The sequence below is a fragment of the Lepisosteus oculatus genome, chromosome 5 (genome assembly GCF_040954835.1).
Source record: "Lepisosteus oculatus isolate fLepOcu1 chromosome 5, fLepOcu1.hap2, whole genome shotgun sequence".
Classification (NCBI taxonomy): Eukaryota; Metazoa; Chordata; class Actinopteri; order Semionotiformes; family Lepisosteidae; genus Lepisosteus; species Lepisosteus oculatus.
In genome coordinates this window covers 37,927,229-37,945,252 of record NC_090700.1, presented here as the reverse complement: position 1 = coordinate 37,945,252, position 18,024 = coordinate 37,927,229, and the positions used below count along the sequence as shown (strand labels likewise).

At 46.0% G+C, this 18,024-nt stretch overlaps 1 protein-coding gene across 1 annotated transcript; it reads left to right on the top strand.

The window, feature by feature from the left end:
* Positions 1–44: 44 nt before the first annotated feature.
* LOC102688089 (EF-hand and coiled-coil domain-containing protein 1) lies at positions 45–16,533 on the top strand. Its single transcript, XM_015342622.2, has 7 exons — positions 45–1,673; positions 4,720–5,248; positions 11,341–11,679; positions 13,190–13,358; positions 13,978–14,136; positions 14,482–14,551; positions 15,254–16,533. Exons 1-7 carry the CDS (start codon positions 1,052–1,054, stop codon positions 15,391–15,393), a joined length of 2,028 nt encoding a protein of 675 aa, XP_015198108.2. The 5' UTR covers positions 45–1,051; the 3' UTR covers positions 15,394–16,533.
* Positions 16,534–18,024: the final 1,491 nt, after the last annotated feature.

Here is an 18,024-nt window from a genome sequence, read left to right as displayed (position 1 = left end):
AAACATATGACAAATAGACCTACTGTTTTCCCTGCTTTTCATTAAATAAATTAAGACTCCGTGAGAACCCACATGATAATTTGGCATTAGCAGCCCGGAGGCGCTAGGACCCGCTGTCTATACGCTCGATGAATTCCAGGACTCGACTCTTCTGCTGCGCTTGATCTCAGCTCTTGACAACACCCGGGCGGCCGCGGTGGGTGGTGCTGGCCGGTCTGCGAGCGAGGGGAGGAGGGAGGGGGGAGTTGAGTAGTAAATTGAAAACTTCCCGTGCCGCCGTCTGCGGCTCAGTCAAGTCAGAGCACAGCGAGAGCTGAAGGACACGAGCCCGGAGCCCGCAGGAGGAAGAAAGTGACGAAGATGATCCGTACTGGATGTCACAGCAGCCCTCAAGGACGGGACATCTCTCTGATGTAATCCATCGTCATCACATTAAATCTGTGGTTTACAGGACCGCTATCCATTAAGAGAACAACTCATAACTTTTTTTGTATATTTGTTATTTGCGCTTGCTCGTCTGTGGACTAAATATCGCTTTGCAGCTCTTGACGCTTTTTATTGGGAATCTTCTTTTCTATTCCTTTTTTAAACCTATTTGGTTTCTCTTCGTATATCTCATTTATTTGTTTTAGTTAGCAGGTATATCATTTAGACGGTTATACCTGCGGTTTTTCTAAAACTGTATTAAACGCACATTCCTATAACCCCTCACAGGTTTTGAGTTTGAGAGGTTTAAAAACGGTTTTTTTTATAACCCCGCTACCACTGAAAGTGATTAGCCAGCGAGTTAAATGATTTACCTGTCGTTGCTGAGGTGTGAACGCCAAAGTCACTGCTTTGTCATTTTATAGGCGAGCTTGTTATCGCAGTCAAGAACGAATATTAATTGCCTTTTTTCTAAAACTGGAGCTTTGACATTTTCTTTAAACGCTTAAACAAATTTAAATTACAAGAACTTTGTGAGAAGTTTAAGCTTCCTGCTTAAAAAAAACAATACATGTTTCAGGATTATCTAGATAATTCTCTTTAAGTACTGTTTCTTCAGTAAAAGATGCGACATTCTCAGAATCCCACAGTAACAGATCCGCCTAGTTCTCCTCGGACACTCTCAACTTTTCGCCCATCCCGCAAGAGCGAGTGGCTCCGTAGCGCTCTAACTCACCATTACGATCCGGACCCGGGCGTCGAAAACGAGATTGTGGTTCTGGCGACGGGCATCGACCAGTACCTGCAGGAAATATTCCACCATCTGGCTTACTACAGCGGGGACGACCTCGTGTCCGCGGAGGATTTTAGGCTGCTGTGTGCGGTACTGGGAATCCTCGAGGCCGAGCAGGGAGAGGAGGAGAAGGCAGCTGGGGAAGAGACACTGGGGATCTGCTCAAGGCTGCCCCCGGAGCTGGGCTTCAAGGAGTTCCACTCTCGTCTCTGCGGGTACTTCTGCCTCCGCTCCGGGGGCAGTAAAGCTGACGCCCGCCTTCCCGTGGCCGAGGAAACTGAACACATAGAGCGCGAGATCAGGCTCCGTTGGCCACGGGTTCGAAGGAGAAAGTGCGTCAGTTTCGACCTCTCCAAAGATGTCCCTTCCGGGAAGAAACAGATCCACAGATCGGGGTCAATCCTGAAGCTCGACAATCTGCACCGCTGCTCCGAGGAGTCAGAGGATGAGACAGGTAGACCTCTCCATGCAAGGCACGAGCTGTTATTTGCTCCTTGGCTTCTCGCGTCATTCTTTACATGTTGTTACTCATAACAAATAACAAAACACTTTTGTTTTCTGAAAATTAACTTTTATGTAACCCCCAACGCTAAAACATTACATTTGTTCAAGTCCCGCATTTAATTCGTTTTCTGCACTGGTAAGGTAGACACGATCATATAATCAGTAATGTCTTTATTATTAGTCGAAGTAAAATTTGACTAGAAAAAATAATTAAACTATCAAACAAGGCTAAATTCCCATTGTCTGATTAGTATATAATTAAGTAATAACATTTAATAAATTCACTGGGGACTGTATATGGTATATGGACTGCATAGATCAGGGGCAGTGTATATGGACACTACTAGTATGAAGCTCAAAATACATTAATTGTCATAATCATAAACTACTCATTAGAAATGGAAGTACTGCAAAATTATTCAATACCTGTGCCTGACCTTTGTTTTCCCAGTCTCAGTTTCAGAAGTGTTTCTGTTTTTTTATGGTGGATATTTTCAGTGTAGCCTTTGTAGTGAACACTCTAATATTCTAATCTTTTAAATTCTTAACTGCATGTTCAGTTAAGAATTAGTTAAGAAGTACTAAACATGCATCTGCTCACTCTTACCAGTTTAAGAACAGTTTAAAAGACTAATGTATTACTGAAAACATTTTTGCAAATGAAATCCTGCTTTAAAAAAAGTGGTGATCCTCCTCCGTTTAGTATAAACAATTTCTATTTCAATCTCAAAAGGAGCCTCCTGAGCTGCAAGAGGTTTGGCGTTAGGCACGCATGAAAGAGTTCTAATCCAGAGTAACTGGCCAAAAGATTAATGCAATTGATTGATCAATTTATAGACACATGCTCTCACACAGTCTCCTTGCCTGGTTTTATAACAGTGTCTGTCATTAGAAACAAAATCAATCAGTTTGAACTTGTTGCCTTTGTCACTTTTACAATCTGTTTTCTTATCAAGTCATCTTCAAGAGGTAAAGATAATACTGGCAGGCTGACAACCCCCAGATAAGTATACTGCATCTAGCAATTGGTTGAAATTCCTTTGTTTCAAGGCTGTCCCAGCTCATTTTATTTACCCTAATTTCACCCCCTTTGAACTACTGCCCAGTGTCCTAAGTGTCCTAATCTTGTCCAGATCAGGATGTGCAAAGGAAGTCCTTGGTGTAACTTAATATCCAGCACTTTTGCTCCTCTGGGGCTTGAGGTTTGCTTGATTTGCATGACAGATTTAGGATGTGTGTACTGTATGCATTTTTAAAATGTCGTAAAAGCTGAAACTGTGACTCATGGACAGCTTGTGCCCCATTTGTTCAGTTCAACAAGAACAACAAGGAAAAAAACACATACCCCAGATTGTCAGGTCAGTGCTGCAGGGCCTCAATCCGTCCTGGATTCGGTCTGACTTGTGATTCCCATACTGCAGAAACCTGATAAGAGATGACCTTGCTTTTTGAAAAAAAAATAGAGCGAGCAAGTCAGAATATGAAATGGAAATGCATGACATGCTTGCTCTCCACATTTTCATATAGTGAGACTTTCCCTTTAGGCTATATCATTATGCATTTGAAATACAAGATGACTTTTGTCTGCTTTATAAAAATTGATTATATTACAAAAATAAGGGGTAGCAATGATCAGGGCACAATGGACTTTATTCATCACAAAGTTTGCTTCTAGTCACCTGATCTGTCATTATAGGTAATGTTTTGTCACCCTTAAGAAATTAAGACAGCCGTGCAGATTGAGAAACGTTTACAATGAAACTTAAGCAAGCTTACACTATGGGCATACTGCTTATTGGTGTCACAAGTGTCTCGTATGGTTCTTGAGATAAATCACTAATGATCTACAGTATCTGCAAACATCCAAAAAAAACAACCCAGCGTGAAGTTTTAAATGCTGTAATCCCACATAACAAAAGGGTTGAAAATAAGTGGGTGTCCTCTTGTTTCTTGGTCTTGATCAAGGCTGTGGAAGTCCAGGCTATAAGGGCTGGACTTAAATCTGAGTTACAGATTAGGTGCTTAACAGTACAAATCATATTTTAAGATTTGCAAAATGTCCAGAACTCTGCATGTAAACACCAGGGTGATCTTCAGCTAATCTTGGTCTTGTGGGACAGTAGAGGGGAAAACTCACCTGACACTGCCCAGTCAAGCCCCTGGAAACACTGAGGCCAGACCTATTCCTTTAAGTCCCAAGTCCAGACTGACAGCTCTGCCCTGCCGGGATGGATACACAGATGAGACAAAGTAGGAGTTCAGAGACATGCACTACTGAGACACAGTATAAACCCCACATCCCCAATTAAACCAGCAGTGAAGAACACCTAGTCCAAAAATAATTTACTTTTTTATTACTGTATTTATACCCTTAAATACAGTATCTGATTTAAGGAGGTGACAGCATTACCACCTTACAGCCTGATCTCATCAGATCCTACAGGTTAAGCAATGTTGGGCCATGTCAGAACTGGGATGGGAGGCTAAAGAAAACAAGGTTGCCATGGCAAGTAGTTCTGGTGGAACAGCAGGTGACACTGTTCACATTGGTTAAAAAATTTCCAAAGCAATGCTTCTATCAGGTGATTGTGGACCCTGTTGTAGGAGGTGCCTGACAACTCAGTCCTCGATGATCTCTCGGCCTTGTTCAGGAGGAGGTTCTTAGACATAGTGTCCTGGCTGAATTCCACCTTGTATTTGTCTAATCTGGCCTCCCATCCGTCCACTTGGAATGTCGAAGCAACTGCTCACACCAGGTATGTGGTGTAGAGGAGTGACTGGAACAGAATGGCTACTGTGTATCTCCCAAGGTCAGTGCAGCACTAAATTGGGAGGAAAAGGTTCTAATTCTAATTTTTCTAGTTGGATTCTTAAATTGATTAATTACGTTTAGTACCAACCAGCAGCTCAACATCTGAAACTTGCAGGAGAGTGCCTGAGCACAGCAGTTGTGCACCATTGTGACAGACTTTCCTGTTCCGTCCCCTTCCTTGCAGACTCCGGTCCACAGGGGGCGGCGTGGAGCCAGCTGGAGATGGAGAATGCCAGCCTGCGGGAGCTGGTGGAGGACCTGCGCGCAGCCCTGCAGGGCAGCGACGCCCGCTGTCTGGCACTGGAGGTGGCCGCCCGCAGGCAGGGGGAGGGGTCTCCCCGAGACACGGGCAGGAAGAAGGCGCCCGCGGACAGGGATCCCCGAGCGGACCGGAACGCGCGGGGGACCCGAGCGCTGCTCCGGGAGCTGGAGCTCGTGCGGGCGTCCCGGGACGGGCAGCTGGAGGAGGCCGTGCGCTTCAATCAGAGGCTGGAGGAGGAGCTGGGGGCGGCCGCAGGGGAGGCGCGCCGGCTGGGGGAGCTGGTTTCCTGGCTGCAGCACGAGAACGGCGACATTAAGAGGAAGGCGGAGGACGCCCGCTCCGCCCTGGTCACCGGGCTGGCCAAGGTGCGAGAGATGCAGGGCCGAGCGAGCCTGGTCCCTGCTTTAGAGGGCCGGGTTCAGGAGCTGGAGGCAGAGATCCAGTCACACAGGTGAGTCAGACGCTCCCAGGTCAGTTCATCCCCAAGGGGTGCAACTTAGGCAGCAAGCAGCGTGAAACACAACACATCCCAAATACAATTGGAAGAAACATGGTGTCGCAACATTGCTAAGAAAAAAAAGTAAAAACTGCAAAAGGTCCATAAAATGATTATGACATTAACAGAATGCACATGCATTGTAAGATCTCTGTACTATAATACAAATTAAAATAATAATCAGTTTGTTAGGTATTTAAGAAAGAATTAACATACTTGTATATATACAGAGGGGGCAGAGATCATATTGATAAAACGTCTTTACACTCATTGTTTGCAAGTCTGATGGCCTCTGGAACAAAGCTCAATTTGCCTCTATGCGTGATTCTGATGAAGAAGAGAAGAGTCTTCAGTGATGACATAGGCCTTCCTCAGGGTCTGCTGGGCAGAAAGCTGTGCTTAAATGATTTTAGAGCTGAGGTTCTCATCTTGAAGGCGTTCTTTTGTCTTTTTGACTTGAGTAGGTGATCCTAAGGAAAGAAAAGAGTTCAAATAATTTTGATAAAAGAGCTAAAAAGAGCTATGAAGTGCTGGTAGAATTCTTTTTTTGACTCCAAGACTCGTCCAAGACATTGGTCCCTCTAAACACTTTCCTGCAGTGATTTGTGATTTTTGGTGGCTCATTAAGAAACAAAATATCTTCCTGTATGGTCTCTTGCTTTTTTGAGACTTTTTCAGAATGGTCCTTATTGTTACCAGTGTGTTTTAGTCTGGGGGTTTCTTCAGCATTTAAACATATTAAGCCTGGCCCTAACTAAGACCCAGAAAAAATGCTGAAAAGACTATTGTAATTGCAATTGTGGTAAAAAAACACTTAATCACATTACCTCTGTTCACCATGGAAAGTCCTGCGCTAGTGTCCCACTGACCATTATTTGCTAGTGCAGTATAAAATAGCTGAGCACAGGCATAGCTCAGAAACAGTGCTGCAGTGCCTCTCTGTTACAGTATGTGTCCTGGGCAAGGTTTTTCTCTACCAGTAATAATGTAGAGCAGGCACACGGATTGTTCAGTTTGATTTAGATAACTTAATTAGATGGCAAAATGTCCTCATTTACTGTATTTCTCAACTATTGTCTGAGCTGGTGTGAGGTTTGGAGACAAAGAGGAGGCCTGGGATTGCTCTGAGACACAAGACAGGCTAGCCGGCTGCGGAGGAGAGCAGCTGGGGAGGGGATGGAGTGGACAATTTGCCATCAACAGATAAGGGAATCTTTGGGACGACTTAATTATATGTTTCTGGCTTGTTATTATTAAGGAGATTACCATCTACAGGGCCAGGCTTATTTTTCCAGCCTGCATCCTGAAGCCAGTGAATACAGGACCTCAGGGTTTCCTAATCTCATTGGAACAAGCGGGAGAGGGCCTGGGACACAGACACTTGCTTCACCCCCCGTCTGTCCTCTGTTTCCTACCCACGGCCAGGCTGTACTAATCCGGGCATTTCCTTAGTTATCTCTGCAAACTGTTTGATGACTATTAATCAGGAACATGAGAAGATTGGTCGTAGTTCAGCGCTTTATTAATGAGCAAGGATCTTTGTTGTTCTTGAATAGAAAGCACAGTCGTACATAGATGTGGACAAATAGCAGGCTGACAAATAATATGTATGTTACCCAGTGCATGAATGGATTTTCTTGCTTCAGATTCAGGGGACCAATTCCTATGTTTAAATGTGAAGGGTCTGCATGACTCTCTCTGCTTGTTATTCAGTTTACTAATTTAATCGGTGCTGGAGGAGGCTAAGCAATGGGATTTGATGTGACTGTACAGGGACACAGAAGAGCTCCTGTACTGACCCAGCAACTCTCGAGGGACCTGCAAAGACGTAGGGGGGTTTGAAGGTTTTGGATTGGCAAGAATGACAAAGGCAGAGAAGTGAGGGACAGTGCACTTGCCATTGAAGGGGGAGGTCTTGTGAAGACAAAGAAAAGAGGAGGCTGGCTGGTCAAATGCACATTTTGCAGGTGGGGAAAGACTAGGCTGCAGGGAGCAAAGCTCTTTTGCTGCCCACAGAGCCGACAAATTGACACTCTTCTGAGCTGACAAAAGCCTGGAGGCAGGAATAGAGGTCGAGGGGGACAGTGTGGGTTTAATACAGGAGTGCCCAGCAGGGGGTGTCATGCAGCCTGGTGGGGGGAGGATCTGAACCTTGTCCTCCTGTCTTTTCAGGTTTCAATAAACCCTGTCTCTGTATTCACATGCGAAAACTAATTCAGTCCACAGCTGCAGGCAAAGTGAATCACAGCACTGCAGTGAACAGACCCCTGGAGCAGTTAGACTAGGTGAACTGCAAATTACCAAGGCTCTACTCAAGGTTTTCATCCTGCTAAAGCTGTGGCTGTCAGGTACTTGAAATATCCCTAGTGCTTCACGGGTTCACTATGTAATTTAATGAGAAAAACAGCATAGATGGCAGAGGGAGAAACAGCAAACAGTACTCCAATTTCAACGCTGGGAACAGGCCTGCTGAACACTTGTGAGAACAGCTTAGCAGCAAAACCTGAACACAATTACAAAGTCTCACAATTTCAGTGCTCTAGATATAGGCATTATTCTAGCAGCACAGTGACCAGCCTCCCCACCAAGACTCCCACTGAACCCACAAGCCTAAGACCCTGTCTCTCCACTACAGCAAGCCAATAATAAAGTTGCTGAAAAAAATTCACCCTGTGGTGGATTGTTCACACACTAATAGGGAATAGGTATCTTGCCATGAAGCTGGTTAGCTGTGCCCTCCTGCTGTACCTCTACAATAGCAATCCTGGTACAAGACGAACTGCAATTTCCAATCATGCATTTGCTGTATGTGCGTGACTGAGGAGCCAATTGTGCAAAGATACTATCTGTGGGCTCATGGATGAACATTTCTAAGTCAGAATATCTCCCTAGGAGAGGAGGGTTAGTCCCATACTTGCTGAACAAATGACAGGAGAAGAAAACAGTGTGTACAGTATGCAGTATATGTAGTGATTCTGATAATGTAGTCTTTGTCTTTTCATATGTCTTCTGTTAATTAATCTGCTCCACACCTACTGGTCAGCTGATCGGTGTTTAACATTTCTGAGTCATGTTGTTGAAAGGGAAATGTGCCCATTGAGTTGTATACCTAAGGATCAGGGGTGCCGACCCCAGTATTCCCTCGTCTTTTAGAGCAGACAGGCCAGTACTTGCTCCTGATCTGTAAATCAGCAGATAATGTGTAGCCTTCCTGACTGTCCAGGCCAAAATACGGCAGAGAAGCATCAATTCCAGAAAGTGAGTGAAATTGCAGTGAGCCCCTTCTTTTTTCACTAAACCCTGACCCTGGAGATCAAAGCACGCTGCACCCATAAGACTTTTACAGGGTTCAGTAAACCACAAACCAGAGGGCACACATGCAAACTAAGAGGAAAGTGCATTTAAACAACAGGAGGCTACCCCAAGAGTTGTGGGAGAATGGAACAAGTTACCTTGGCTTCTTTCAAAAGATCCTTGGATCAATTAGCCACATACCAAACGAGACCGATGGGCCAGACAACTTCCTGTCCTTTGTAACTGCTCTTCTTATGTGCTCTGCCCTCCTTATTTTGAGCAAGGGACAAGCTTTTGCAGGGTGTGTGCATTCCCAGTTTCGAGTTAGTCAGCCGAACCGCGTGAGGAGGAAGGGCCAACTTCTCCAGCCCAGCTCCGGTGTGGGAGGTGGAGGGGGAAGCCAGGAGTAGCTCAGCTATCCTCCGGCTTCCCTCTCCCTCCTTTTGCTTGTTAGCCCCCCTGAAGCCCACCCTGGTGAGCCGGCTGACGCGCTGCAGTGAGCAGAGAGAGGCAGGTGGAGCTCATTAGTTGCTGCTAACAGGCTCATGCAGTGCTACCTCCTCCACCTCAGGCTTCTCCAATTAAAGCAGCGCTGGGCAGTGAAAGGCATTATCATCGCATTTCAGGATGGCCAGATCGAATTTTCCGTCTCATGATGTCTCCATGGAGTTATCTGTAGATGCTTTTTTAAAATCTGTAAACCAAAGAAATAGACTTAGGGAATAAGGGCTTTTTAAAATTCTTTCCTTGATTGAGCTGCCAGTTCAGATTTGTCTTTTAAATTCTGACCTTATAATTACCATTTCACATTTCCTCCAGTCTCCTGTTTAGCCTTTCATATTATTTATTATTACGCTTTTATTTCCTTCCTTAGAGGATGAAGAAGTCTTTACTTGTTGAAGAAATAAGCACTTTGAGATGGTTTTTAAAGACCCTATATAAAATCATGTTAAAATATCTCAAATCCAGAGTACAGAGTATACATGCCTTGCAAGCAGGATGTTCAATACGTTTATGATGTGAAGTAAACATTTTCAACCTACTAGTTTTTTCTTAATCATGGTGCAAAGACATAAATATAAATATAAGTTATTTTGTAAATGTGTGTGTTTGATGAGGAAAAAAAGAGAAGGATACAATGATTATATTGTTTTTGCTGTTTCGATCTGAGCACAACACCCGCAGGACCTGACAATGAAGAATCACTGATATGTTTAGCAAACAGCTCGGGCTGGAGCACTGTGAGTGAAAGACATGTGCCTGCCTCCTTCCTGTTCCCCAGAGGACCCGTTGACCTCACTCTCCACTGAATTCGATGGTCTTGCCCAGGGAGGAACAGCGCTTCGCCTCAGGGAAGCGTGTCGCTGCAGGCACAGGAGTGCGTCTGGCTAGCGTCACTGACTGCTGTTTGCTGTCCTTGTGTGTTGGTCGCCTTTGCAAGCGGAGAGACATAAGAATGGTTACAAAGGAGAGGAAGACATTCAGCCCATCTAGCTGGTTTTGCTGCCATTTGCTTCTCAAAAGGAATCCCGACTCCCTTAACCCTGCATGTAAGGAAATGCTTCGTGTTCTCAGTGGATCAAGTCCTCTTGTAGCCTTTTTATTCCAAAACTAAAGAGTTTTCAGCGGCAGTTCTTTAAACCTAAGTCCAAGATGTTCGTTAATGCCCATGAATATACTGGTTGCTCTTCTAATATTCCAGTGTGTTTTTGGAATGTGACAATCAGAGCTGCAGGCTAGAAGGCTGGGGACTGCAGCAGTGAGAGCAGCTGGTGCTTACCGGGCTGATGACCCCTTAGCATGACGGGAAAGCTCTCTCCCAGTAACTCCCTCCCAGCAGGGCCCAGCTAATCTCCATTCTCGCCTGCTCTGAGCAAACAGGACCCTGTGGGGACAGTGTGCCCCCACTCACAGCCTCAGCGCCCCCACTTTCCCCAACCTCCTCCCCAGTGAGAAAGAGCCCAGTGGGGTTTGTCAACGAAGAGCAAGGTCACATTATTCCAGGTGTTGGGGCAGAGGAGAAGAATCACCCCCCACAGCTGAAGGCAAACAGCGACACTGCCAACAGGAGATGACTTCAATCTTTTCAGCCCTACTACTGCATTCATTCCCTAGATCACCCACAATGCCAAGAACTTTGTGTAAACACCTTTTGCATATTTGCTTTGTTTGAGGAAAAAAAAGAGAGGTCTATTCCCAAGAGCAATGAGTTTATCCTCATCAGTTTGACTGATGACAAACAGGAAAGCAGCTGTTGCTGTCTGAGGAATGGTTTAGAGGCCACAAAATACTTATTTTAAACAAATGACATACAATACCTAATTTTACACTGTAGGTGTCATGGTTCAGGCCTCTTCTTGGTGCCTGACCCAAAATGAAAACGCAAGATTAATTAAACGGGAGCGTTTTTTGTCAGCTTTGTCACCCCAGGCTGTTGCGATGTTTGCCTCAGAAGTTTCTATCCTCAGATTTTTGTTTCTAAAACTGATCTGAAATCTCATTTCTAGAACCTGCAGCCTTCTCTGGTTTTTCTCCTTCGGTCGTCCAAGATTGCATTTCTTTCCTTGTGTCTTTTCTGTCCTTTTAATAAATAGCTGCAATATTTGCCTTTGTCGTCACACCTGAGGGACAGAAAAATGTGATGAAAATGAGTAAATGAAAGAGAAGATAAAGATCCTGCAAGGTCTCACAGGGCAGAGACGAGACCAGCCCAGGTGCTCCCCCTTCAGGGCGTGTTGACTTGTCTTCCGCAGGACTCGGACTCGGTGCACGTGCAAGACGGACACTGTGAGTCAGGGGGCCGCTGCCCCAATGACCTCCGACCCCCAGGGCCCCTCGCAGCGCCACTCCCCCACAGGCCGAGACGACTCCTGCGCCCGAGGAGACGAAGCCCACTCCCACAGCGGACAGTGGGCGGCCGACGAGGCCGTGACGGCAGTCTGCCTCTCGCCCCCGGCGGAAGAGTGGCTGCAGAGAGCCGTGGAGGGGCGCGCTGCTTCGGACGAGGAGGAGGAGCGGGGCAGAGAGGAAGGGCAGTGCTGCCTTGTGGAAGTCAAGAGGCTGATCAGCCGCCTCCACTGCTGTGCCAAGGGGTGAGCTGCAGAACAGCAGGGAGCCCACCTGCTCATTTATTACTGCTGACATCGGATCTCATCCAATAACTCGGCCTGGCAGTTTGTTCCTGAGCCTTACAGCCTTAGATAAGGACGTGCCTCCCATTTTTAGATGTCTTCTGACTCACTGTACCACTTTGCTCACAGAGCATCGCCCACTCATAGACTGCAGTCCGGTTTTTGCTGGCAAATATGAGTTCACTGGACTCATGCGTTTTATGCTTGAAGAGCTGTAAGTAGGTAATTTCAAAATCCAAGAGGTTGTCAGGCCAGAACTTGTCCTGGGTTCCATGGTGATAAGTGAACACAGAGCATGTGACTCTCCCCTGGACAGGACATCAGTCCATAACAGGGCAGACACACATTCACTCACACCTCCATACAATCTTTAAACTGCAATAGGAGACCAGAACACCCAGTGAAAACCCACATGGCCCATAACAGAACATGCAGACTCCAAACAGACCGTTCCCTTGTCCAGAACCCATGATAAAGCAGCTGAGAGGCAGAGCTAACCTCCACACCACTGTTGCCCCCATTTGTATTTAATAACTTAATAACAAGTGGTGCCGAAGAAGGAGAGAACACATTTAGTGTCTCTGCAACAGGGAAAATGGGTCTTGTTGCTTTACAAAGACTAGACTTAAGTGAAGAGAATCGTGACTAAGGAAAAAAACACCTCCTTGTTTCTGGTTTGGTTGCTGGTTTGCGTTCATATTTAGGGACAGAACCCACTATTTGGGCCTTTCAGGTCTGGTTCAATTCCCTGTCCCCTAACATCTGTATCCCACTCGTTTCACAAGTGCAGCACGAGGATACAGAATAAAGAACTCTCTTCAATGTAATTTCAGTCTACTCCTTATAAGGACAAATAGGACGTTTTTCACAGCTCCCTGCGATTCCGATCTTTAGAAGTATTCGAAGAGGCTGAACGTCTGTGGCCCACAGCAGCCAGTCCAGTCCAGTCCAGTCCAGTCCACTCCCTGTCTTTCTGCTGCAACTGCTGTCACATAAGCACCTCTGCTCCAGAGCCGAGCTGTGCAGACAGACAAAGCTTGGCCGCTGATCGGCATCTGTGTCTATGAAAGTAGATCATGATGGATTTGTTATGCCTTGCCTTACTTGCCACCTTGCTTTGGCTTAGCTTTGTCATGCCTGCCCCTGACTGCTATTCTTTACCAGATCTCTCTGTGCGGTACCAGAGCTTCACCCTGATATCACTTCACTTTCTACGGCACATACCAATGAACTTTTAGAAGATGCCAGTGGATTTGGCTAACCTTGAGTGTACAAACCACGCAACATACAAAGTGTACGTGAGGCACCCAGAACTGTCCAAATTTAGAAACCCACAGATGCATTGTGCTGCTGCAGTGAGCCATGTACACTGTTCTTTTGTAGGTACGTGAGTTAAATGGGAACACCTGCCTTTTCTCATTCTCCTCTGATGAAGTTTACTGACCTGCAGCCTCCTTCTCTTTCCTGACAGCTGTCAGAACGCTGCTGCACGCCAGCTGCTCATCAGCCAGACCTGTAACCACGGTAACCCCCCAGACGGCATCTCCATGACGGCAGAGCTCAGAGGGAGGAGCCGGAAAAGCCACGCCCGCTCTGAAGAGAAGGAGAGGGGCACGGAGAGAGAGAGCGAGCTGGAGAAGGTACCTGGATCGGGGGCGTGAAACTCAGTTCCCCAGAAGGCAGGCATATGTCCTGTTGTCTCAGGCCTCAGTTACTTCGCTGGGCCAGTTTTTCCTAGGGTTGCTCCTGATGACTTGTAACACAGCTGTGTGTGTGAGGTTAACCAGGTCATCTTAAATGATTTCAGCAGGGAAAAAAAAATATCAAAGAGTGTGGTGGACAAAATTAAGACATTAGTTCAAGAGTGAAATTCTCATCTGGAGCACCAACCAGAAGACTCAGGGATCTCGTAAGACTAGAACAGGAAACACTCTGTCTTATTGTCCTACTGCCTGGACTGATGAGTCACGTCTCTTCACAGGCTGTAAGTGTAACGGTTCTTGGGGTTTCCGGCCTTGCCACTCCTGCCCTGCCAGTTCGTCCCTCACTGCCTGGGCATGAACCCAGGTCTCTGGAGTCACGCAACAGGGGCTGAGCTAAAGGAGAACTCCCCCACCCCGGGCGGCTGAGATCTCTTTATACGCAGGGGCGTATTCGTTACATAAGCCACGTGCTTAATGTTGACTAGAGATGAGAGCTAAGGAAATGGGAATCAAGGAGAGTTACCGAGCTGAGTTTTCACGGGCTTCTCTCCCTCAGCTGCTGTGCTCGGTGGGGAAGGACCTCCAGCTGAAGCAGGAGGAAGCAGAGATGCTGAGGCTGGAGCTGCAGATGGTGGAGACCGAGCGCGTCCGCCTGTCCCTGCTGGAGGAGAAGCTGGCCGACGTGCTGACTCTGCTGCTCCAGCTGCGCAGTAAGGTAATGCACAAGCAGAGCGCCAGGACTACTGCCCTGGAAAACGCTTCCCTTTCCACAGAGCTTCTTTGATGGAAAGATGATCAAACTCAGGAAAATACCACTGACGTTCTGCTGCTCCTCCAGTCTTGCACTCTGTCAGGTGGTTAGTCAGTGTTTAGAAAAGCAGAGGCAGCACCATCTGTCCCTCTCTTGAACTAGAACGATCACCTCTTTCAGCCCACCTGCTTCAGCTGTTACCATGGTTAACAGTACCACCTACCTGTAAGTGGTGGAACTGCATTTCTGAGAACTACGATGTTTTGACTGTAGCACAGCCTCAGACGAAACCCACCCTCTGTTTTACAGAATATATCTCGCCGAGCCCTGGGGAAGATCCTGATGGACACTTTAGAAGTTTGTAGCAAAGCCGGTCATGGTAATCCTCTCTCTTGCCTTTATCAAAATTGAACCTAATAAATCCTGATACCAGATACTGTGAGAAGCTTTAAACTAATTTTATGCATTCCTTCTTTAGTCTGTGATATCACAGCCCGCTTATATACTTAGTTTTCTAAACAGCTCTTATTATGTTTTCTTTCTTATGACCTCTTTATTAAAGACATTTAGACTCAAAATTGTCACTGCATAAGACTCAACATTATCACAGCAATGGGCCAAGCAGTTTCAGTGGACTCAATACTCTGTCACACTGAAAATAATATTGGTTATTGTAATGAAGTAAAGTCTTCCACTTGCAAACAATTGCTGCACCTTTTCTCAGAAGCATAAAGAGTGCTTAATGGGTGTGAAATCATTTATGCGCATACAGGTATGGTACAACAGTAACTTTTGGAAGCCATGTGGAGGAGTGGATAAGGTTCTGGACTTGTAACTGCAAGGTTGTAGATTTGAATCCCAGCTGAGACACTGCTGTTGTACCCTTGAGCAAGTTTCTTTACTTGAATTTCTCCAGGATAATTTCCCAGCTGTGTAAACGGGTGCAAATGCAAGTCACTGTGGATAAAAGCATCAGCCAAAAAACATGCAGTAAAATCATGCAGCATAGCGCATCAACCATTGCAATGTGAACTGCCGTGCCTGAAAATGTGCAACCGCTCTCTCACCTGTCTCCCCACAGGCCCCTCTCACTCTCTCCAGGTCCTGGATACTCTGTGCCAGCAGCTGCTGGCCTGCGAGCTGCTGTGCGAATGCAGCGGAGGGCAGCCTGGGAGCAGGAACCCGCGTGGCACGACCAACCCCCTCCTCATCTCCTGCTGAGTGCACACGGGTGCATTATGGGATGGTACAGAGGGTGGAAGAGATTCAACCCCAGTGCTTCTCTGCGGCTGAGAGTGACGCCAGGGAAGAGGGGCTTTCTGGATTTGAATCAAGCAACTTGATCACGGTCCTGGTCTGAAGCCTTTTTAGTCCGTCAGGGGTCACTCTTGTAAGCCACCAAGCTTGCATCTGGGCATCTGGGTCAAATTACAGGCATCAGACAGGGTGTGAGGGCAACAATGACAGGGAGATTCAGAGAGACCATGGACACCCCGTGAACTAGATAGGACATCAAGTGGGATTTTGACAAAACATTTCCATCCGATCAATGCCTGGAGTCCTTTTCAAGCCCAGAGCAGATGGGAATGCAGGGGCAGGACATCCCAGTGCTTCCACTGGGTCTCCCAGCTTTTCCTGGGATCCGAAACATTGGAGAGCAGAGGGGCTCCTACACAGACTGGAGGAATTGGAACTCTTAAAGCTGCTAGGAGGAAGAGGTGGGCGTGAAGGCTGGACTGAGTACAGATGATCAATTGACTGCTGGGGGTGTTGTTCCTGTCCAAGGGGTCCAGTTACTGGCTCCAAATACAACAGTCAATGAGACAAAGGATGTGCAGGCAAGTTCATCCAACAAAGTGCCCTGGCTTTTTCACTGCCAGACCTCTTCAAGTCCTGTTTCTCGGTCGCAGCTCAGGTACCTATAATCTCCTGCTTCAAAAGCTAAGTTTATTCAAATATAATTTTCACAGATGCGTGTGCATAGTTATTCAGAATTGTACTGTATAAATGGATGATATTTATGAAGTGTAGCATCCCTTTGTGCTATCTTATTGCAGAGGAATGGTCTGTATGTAACATACAACCCCCTCTCTTGTTTTCCTTGAAATGTCTCTTCGGTCTAACTGTCCACATCTTGGTAAAAAGGTGTATAGAAAAAAAAAACTTGTATTGCAAGTGTAGTATTCAATCAGCATCTTTTGCATTCCTCAATGTGTTTCATGGTGAAATTGGGGATTTGTGTAACTAGACCATATATTATATTGTCTTGCTATTCCACAGCTTGTGAATGTACTGTAAGAAACCCTGGAAGATTCACCATATCAATGCACTGATTTAAGCAAAAATAAAATGTAGAAATAACGTGTGATTCAACCCTTGGCTTGCAATGAAAGGTTTTAGCTCAAGAGTATACATGCAAGGAAAGAGGTGGGCCAGCAACAATAAAAGGCCAGGGAATAAATGGGATTCTTTCATTTCGAATTTTGTAAATGCTGTTTTCACACTGCAGACTCTGATGTGAGAGAGAGGTGGGGTCTTCAACCTCTGTCCAGTACACCTCCAGAAATGCAGAGAAAACTTGCACCTCAGATCCAATAGTGTGTAAAACCAGCTCTATCTCAAAGACTAACCTGACAGAGCTTGTGGGGGATTTATGAACCTGCAGTTCTGCTTTCAGACCCTCATAATTAAGAGTGCCTTTGTCAGTTACTTACTGGTTTTAGGTCTAAGCTGGGAATTCTTATGAAATAACCTTCCCTGAGGGACTGACCATTGATTCTCTTGTTCGAGAATCAATCATTAGTAACAGAGCATAGTTCTTCAAAGCAAATCAATAATGTAATGAAACTGCAAGTGACCCTGTTCTCTTACTTCTGTCTCTGCTCAAGGCTCATGTGGGAATTTAAAATAAAAAAAAATTGTCCAAAACTCAGATTCAGAAGTTTCAGAAGCTTTAGGCCAGGAATCAACATGTTAACAAACCTGTAAAGTAGTTTAGATACATGTAGATTTTGAAGATCAACATTCTGTCTTTAAACGTGACACTGTTGCAGACGTGTTTGAACACTGAGTTCTCTGATATCTTGTGGAAGACGTAATGTAAGTGGCCTTATCTGGCATGATGCGCTTCTGCCCAAACTGCTATCAGGCCTGTGAATTCCACAGCAAAGAGTGTAACGTCACCAGCCACAGGTGATGAAGCAAAAGCTGAAGTGCAGGATTGCACTGGCAGGGTTGCGCTGGCACAATACAGTTGGCCTTGGCTCCCGATCAGGTCACAAGGTCCATATTTAACTTTCAAGCTGTAATTCCTGTTCTGTGAACAGATGACTCATTTTTGTGTACCATTCAGTCTACTCGGGATACATTTACTTGTTTCCACAATAGAGGCCATTGTATCATCTCAGACAGAGAAAACAAAAGCATGGCTTTGTGTGCTTTTTCCCTCATAAAACATAACCCAAATTGAGTTTCTTTGTTGTGGACAGAGGATAATTCTGTGTAAACTGAGTGCCTAGGAAACTCACGTCAGGTACAGTCACAGGCTGAAGGTGATGACTGATCTAAACCCTGCTGCTAGATCCCCCACCTGACAGCGGGCCTGAGTAGAACACAGCTCGGACCCATTGTTCACCACAAACCAGGAGTCCAGTACTGCGCCCAGTGCTGGCAGAAATAGATTGGCAGGTAGTACAAGAGTCCCTGTTGTGTGGCAAGCTCACCTAGCCCTGGTACATCTCAGGCAACTGTGCCCTGGTGCATCTCAGGCAACTGTGCCACCACTTCTGGGTGAACCTGTGTTGCAGTGGGCTAACCTTGTAAACTATTCTAGCATCAGGTTCAACCAGCATT

Excerpts from the sequence above, each read along its gene's own strand:
- LOC102688089 (XM_015342622.2), top strand. The coding sequence starts at position 1,052 with ATGCGACATTCTCAGAATCCCACAGTAACAGATCCGCCTAGTTCTCCT. Across the intron at positions 5,249-11,340 it reads GCAGAGATCCAGTCACACAG|GACTCGGACTCGGTGCACGT; the intron begins GTGAGTCAGACG and ends TGTCTTCCGCAG. Across the intron at positions 11,680-13,189 it reads CTCCACTGCTGTGCCAAGGG|CTGTCAGAACGCTGCTGCAC; the intron begins GTGAGCTGCAGA and ends CTTTCCTGACAG.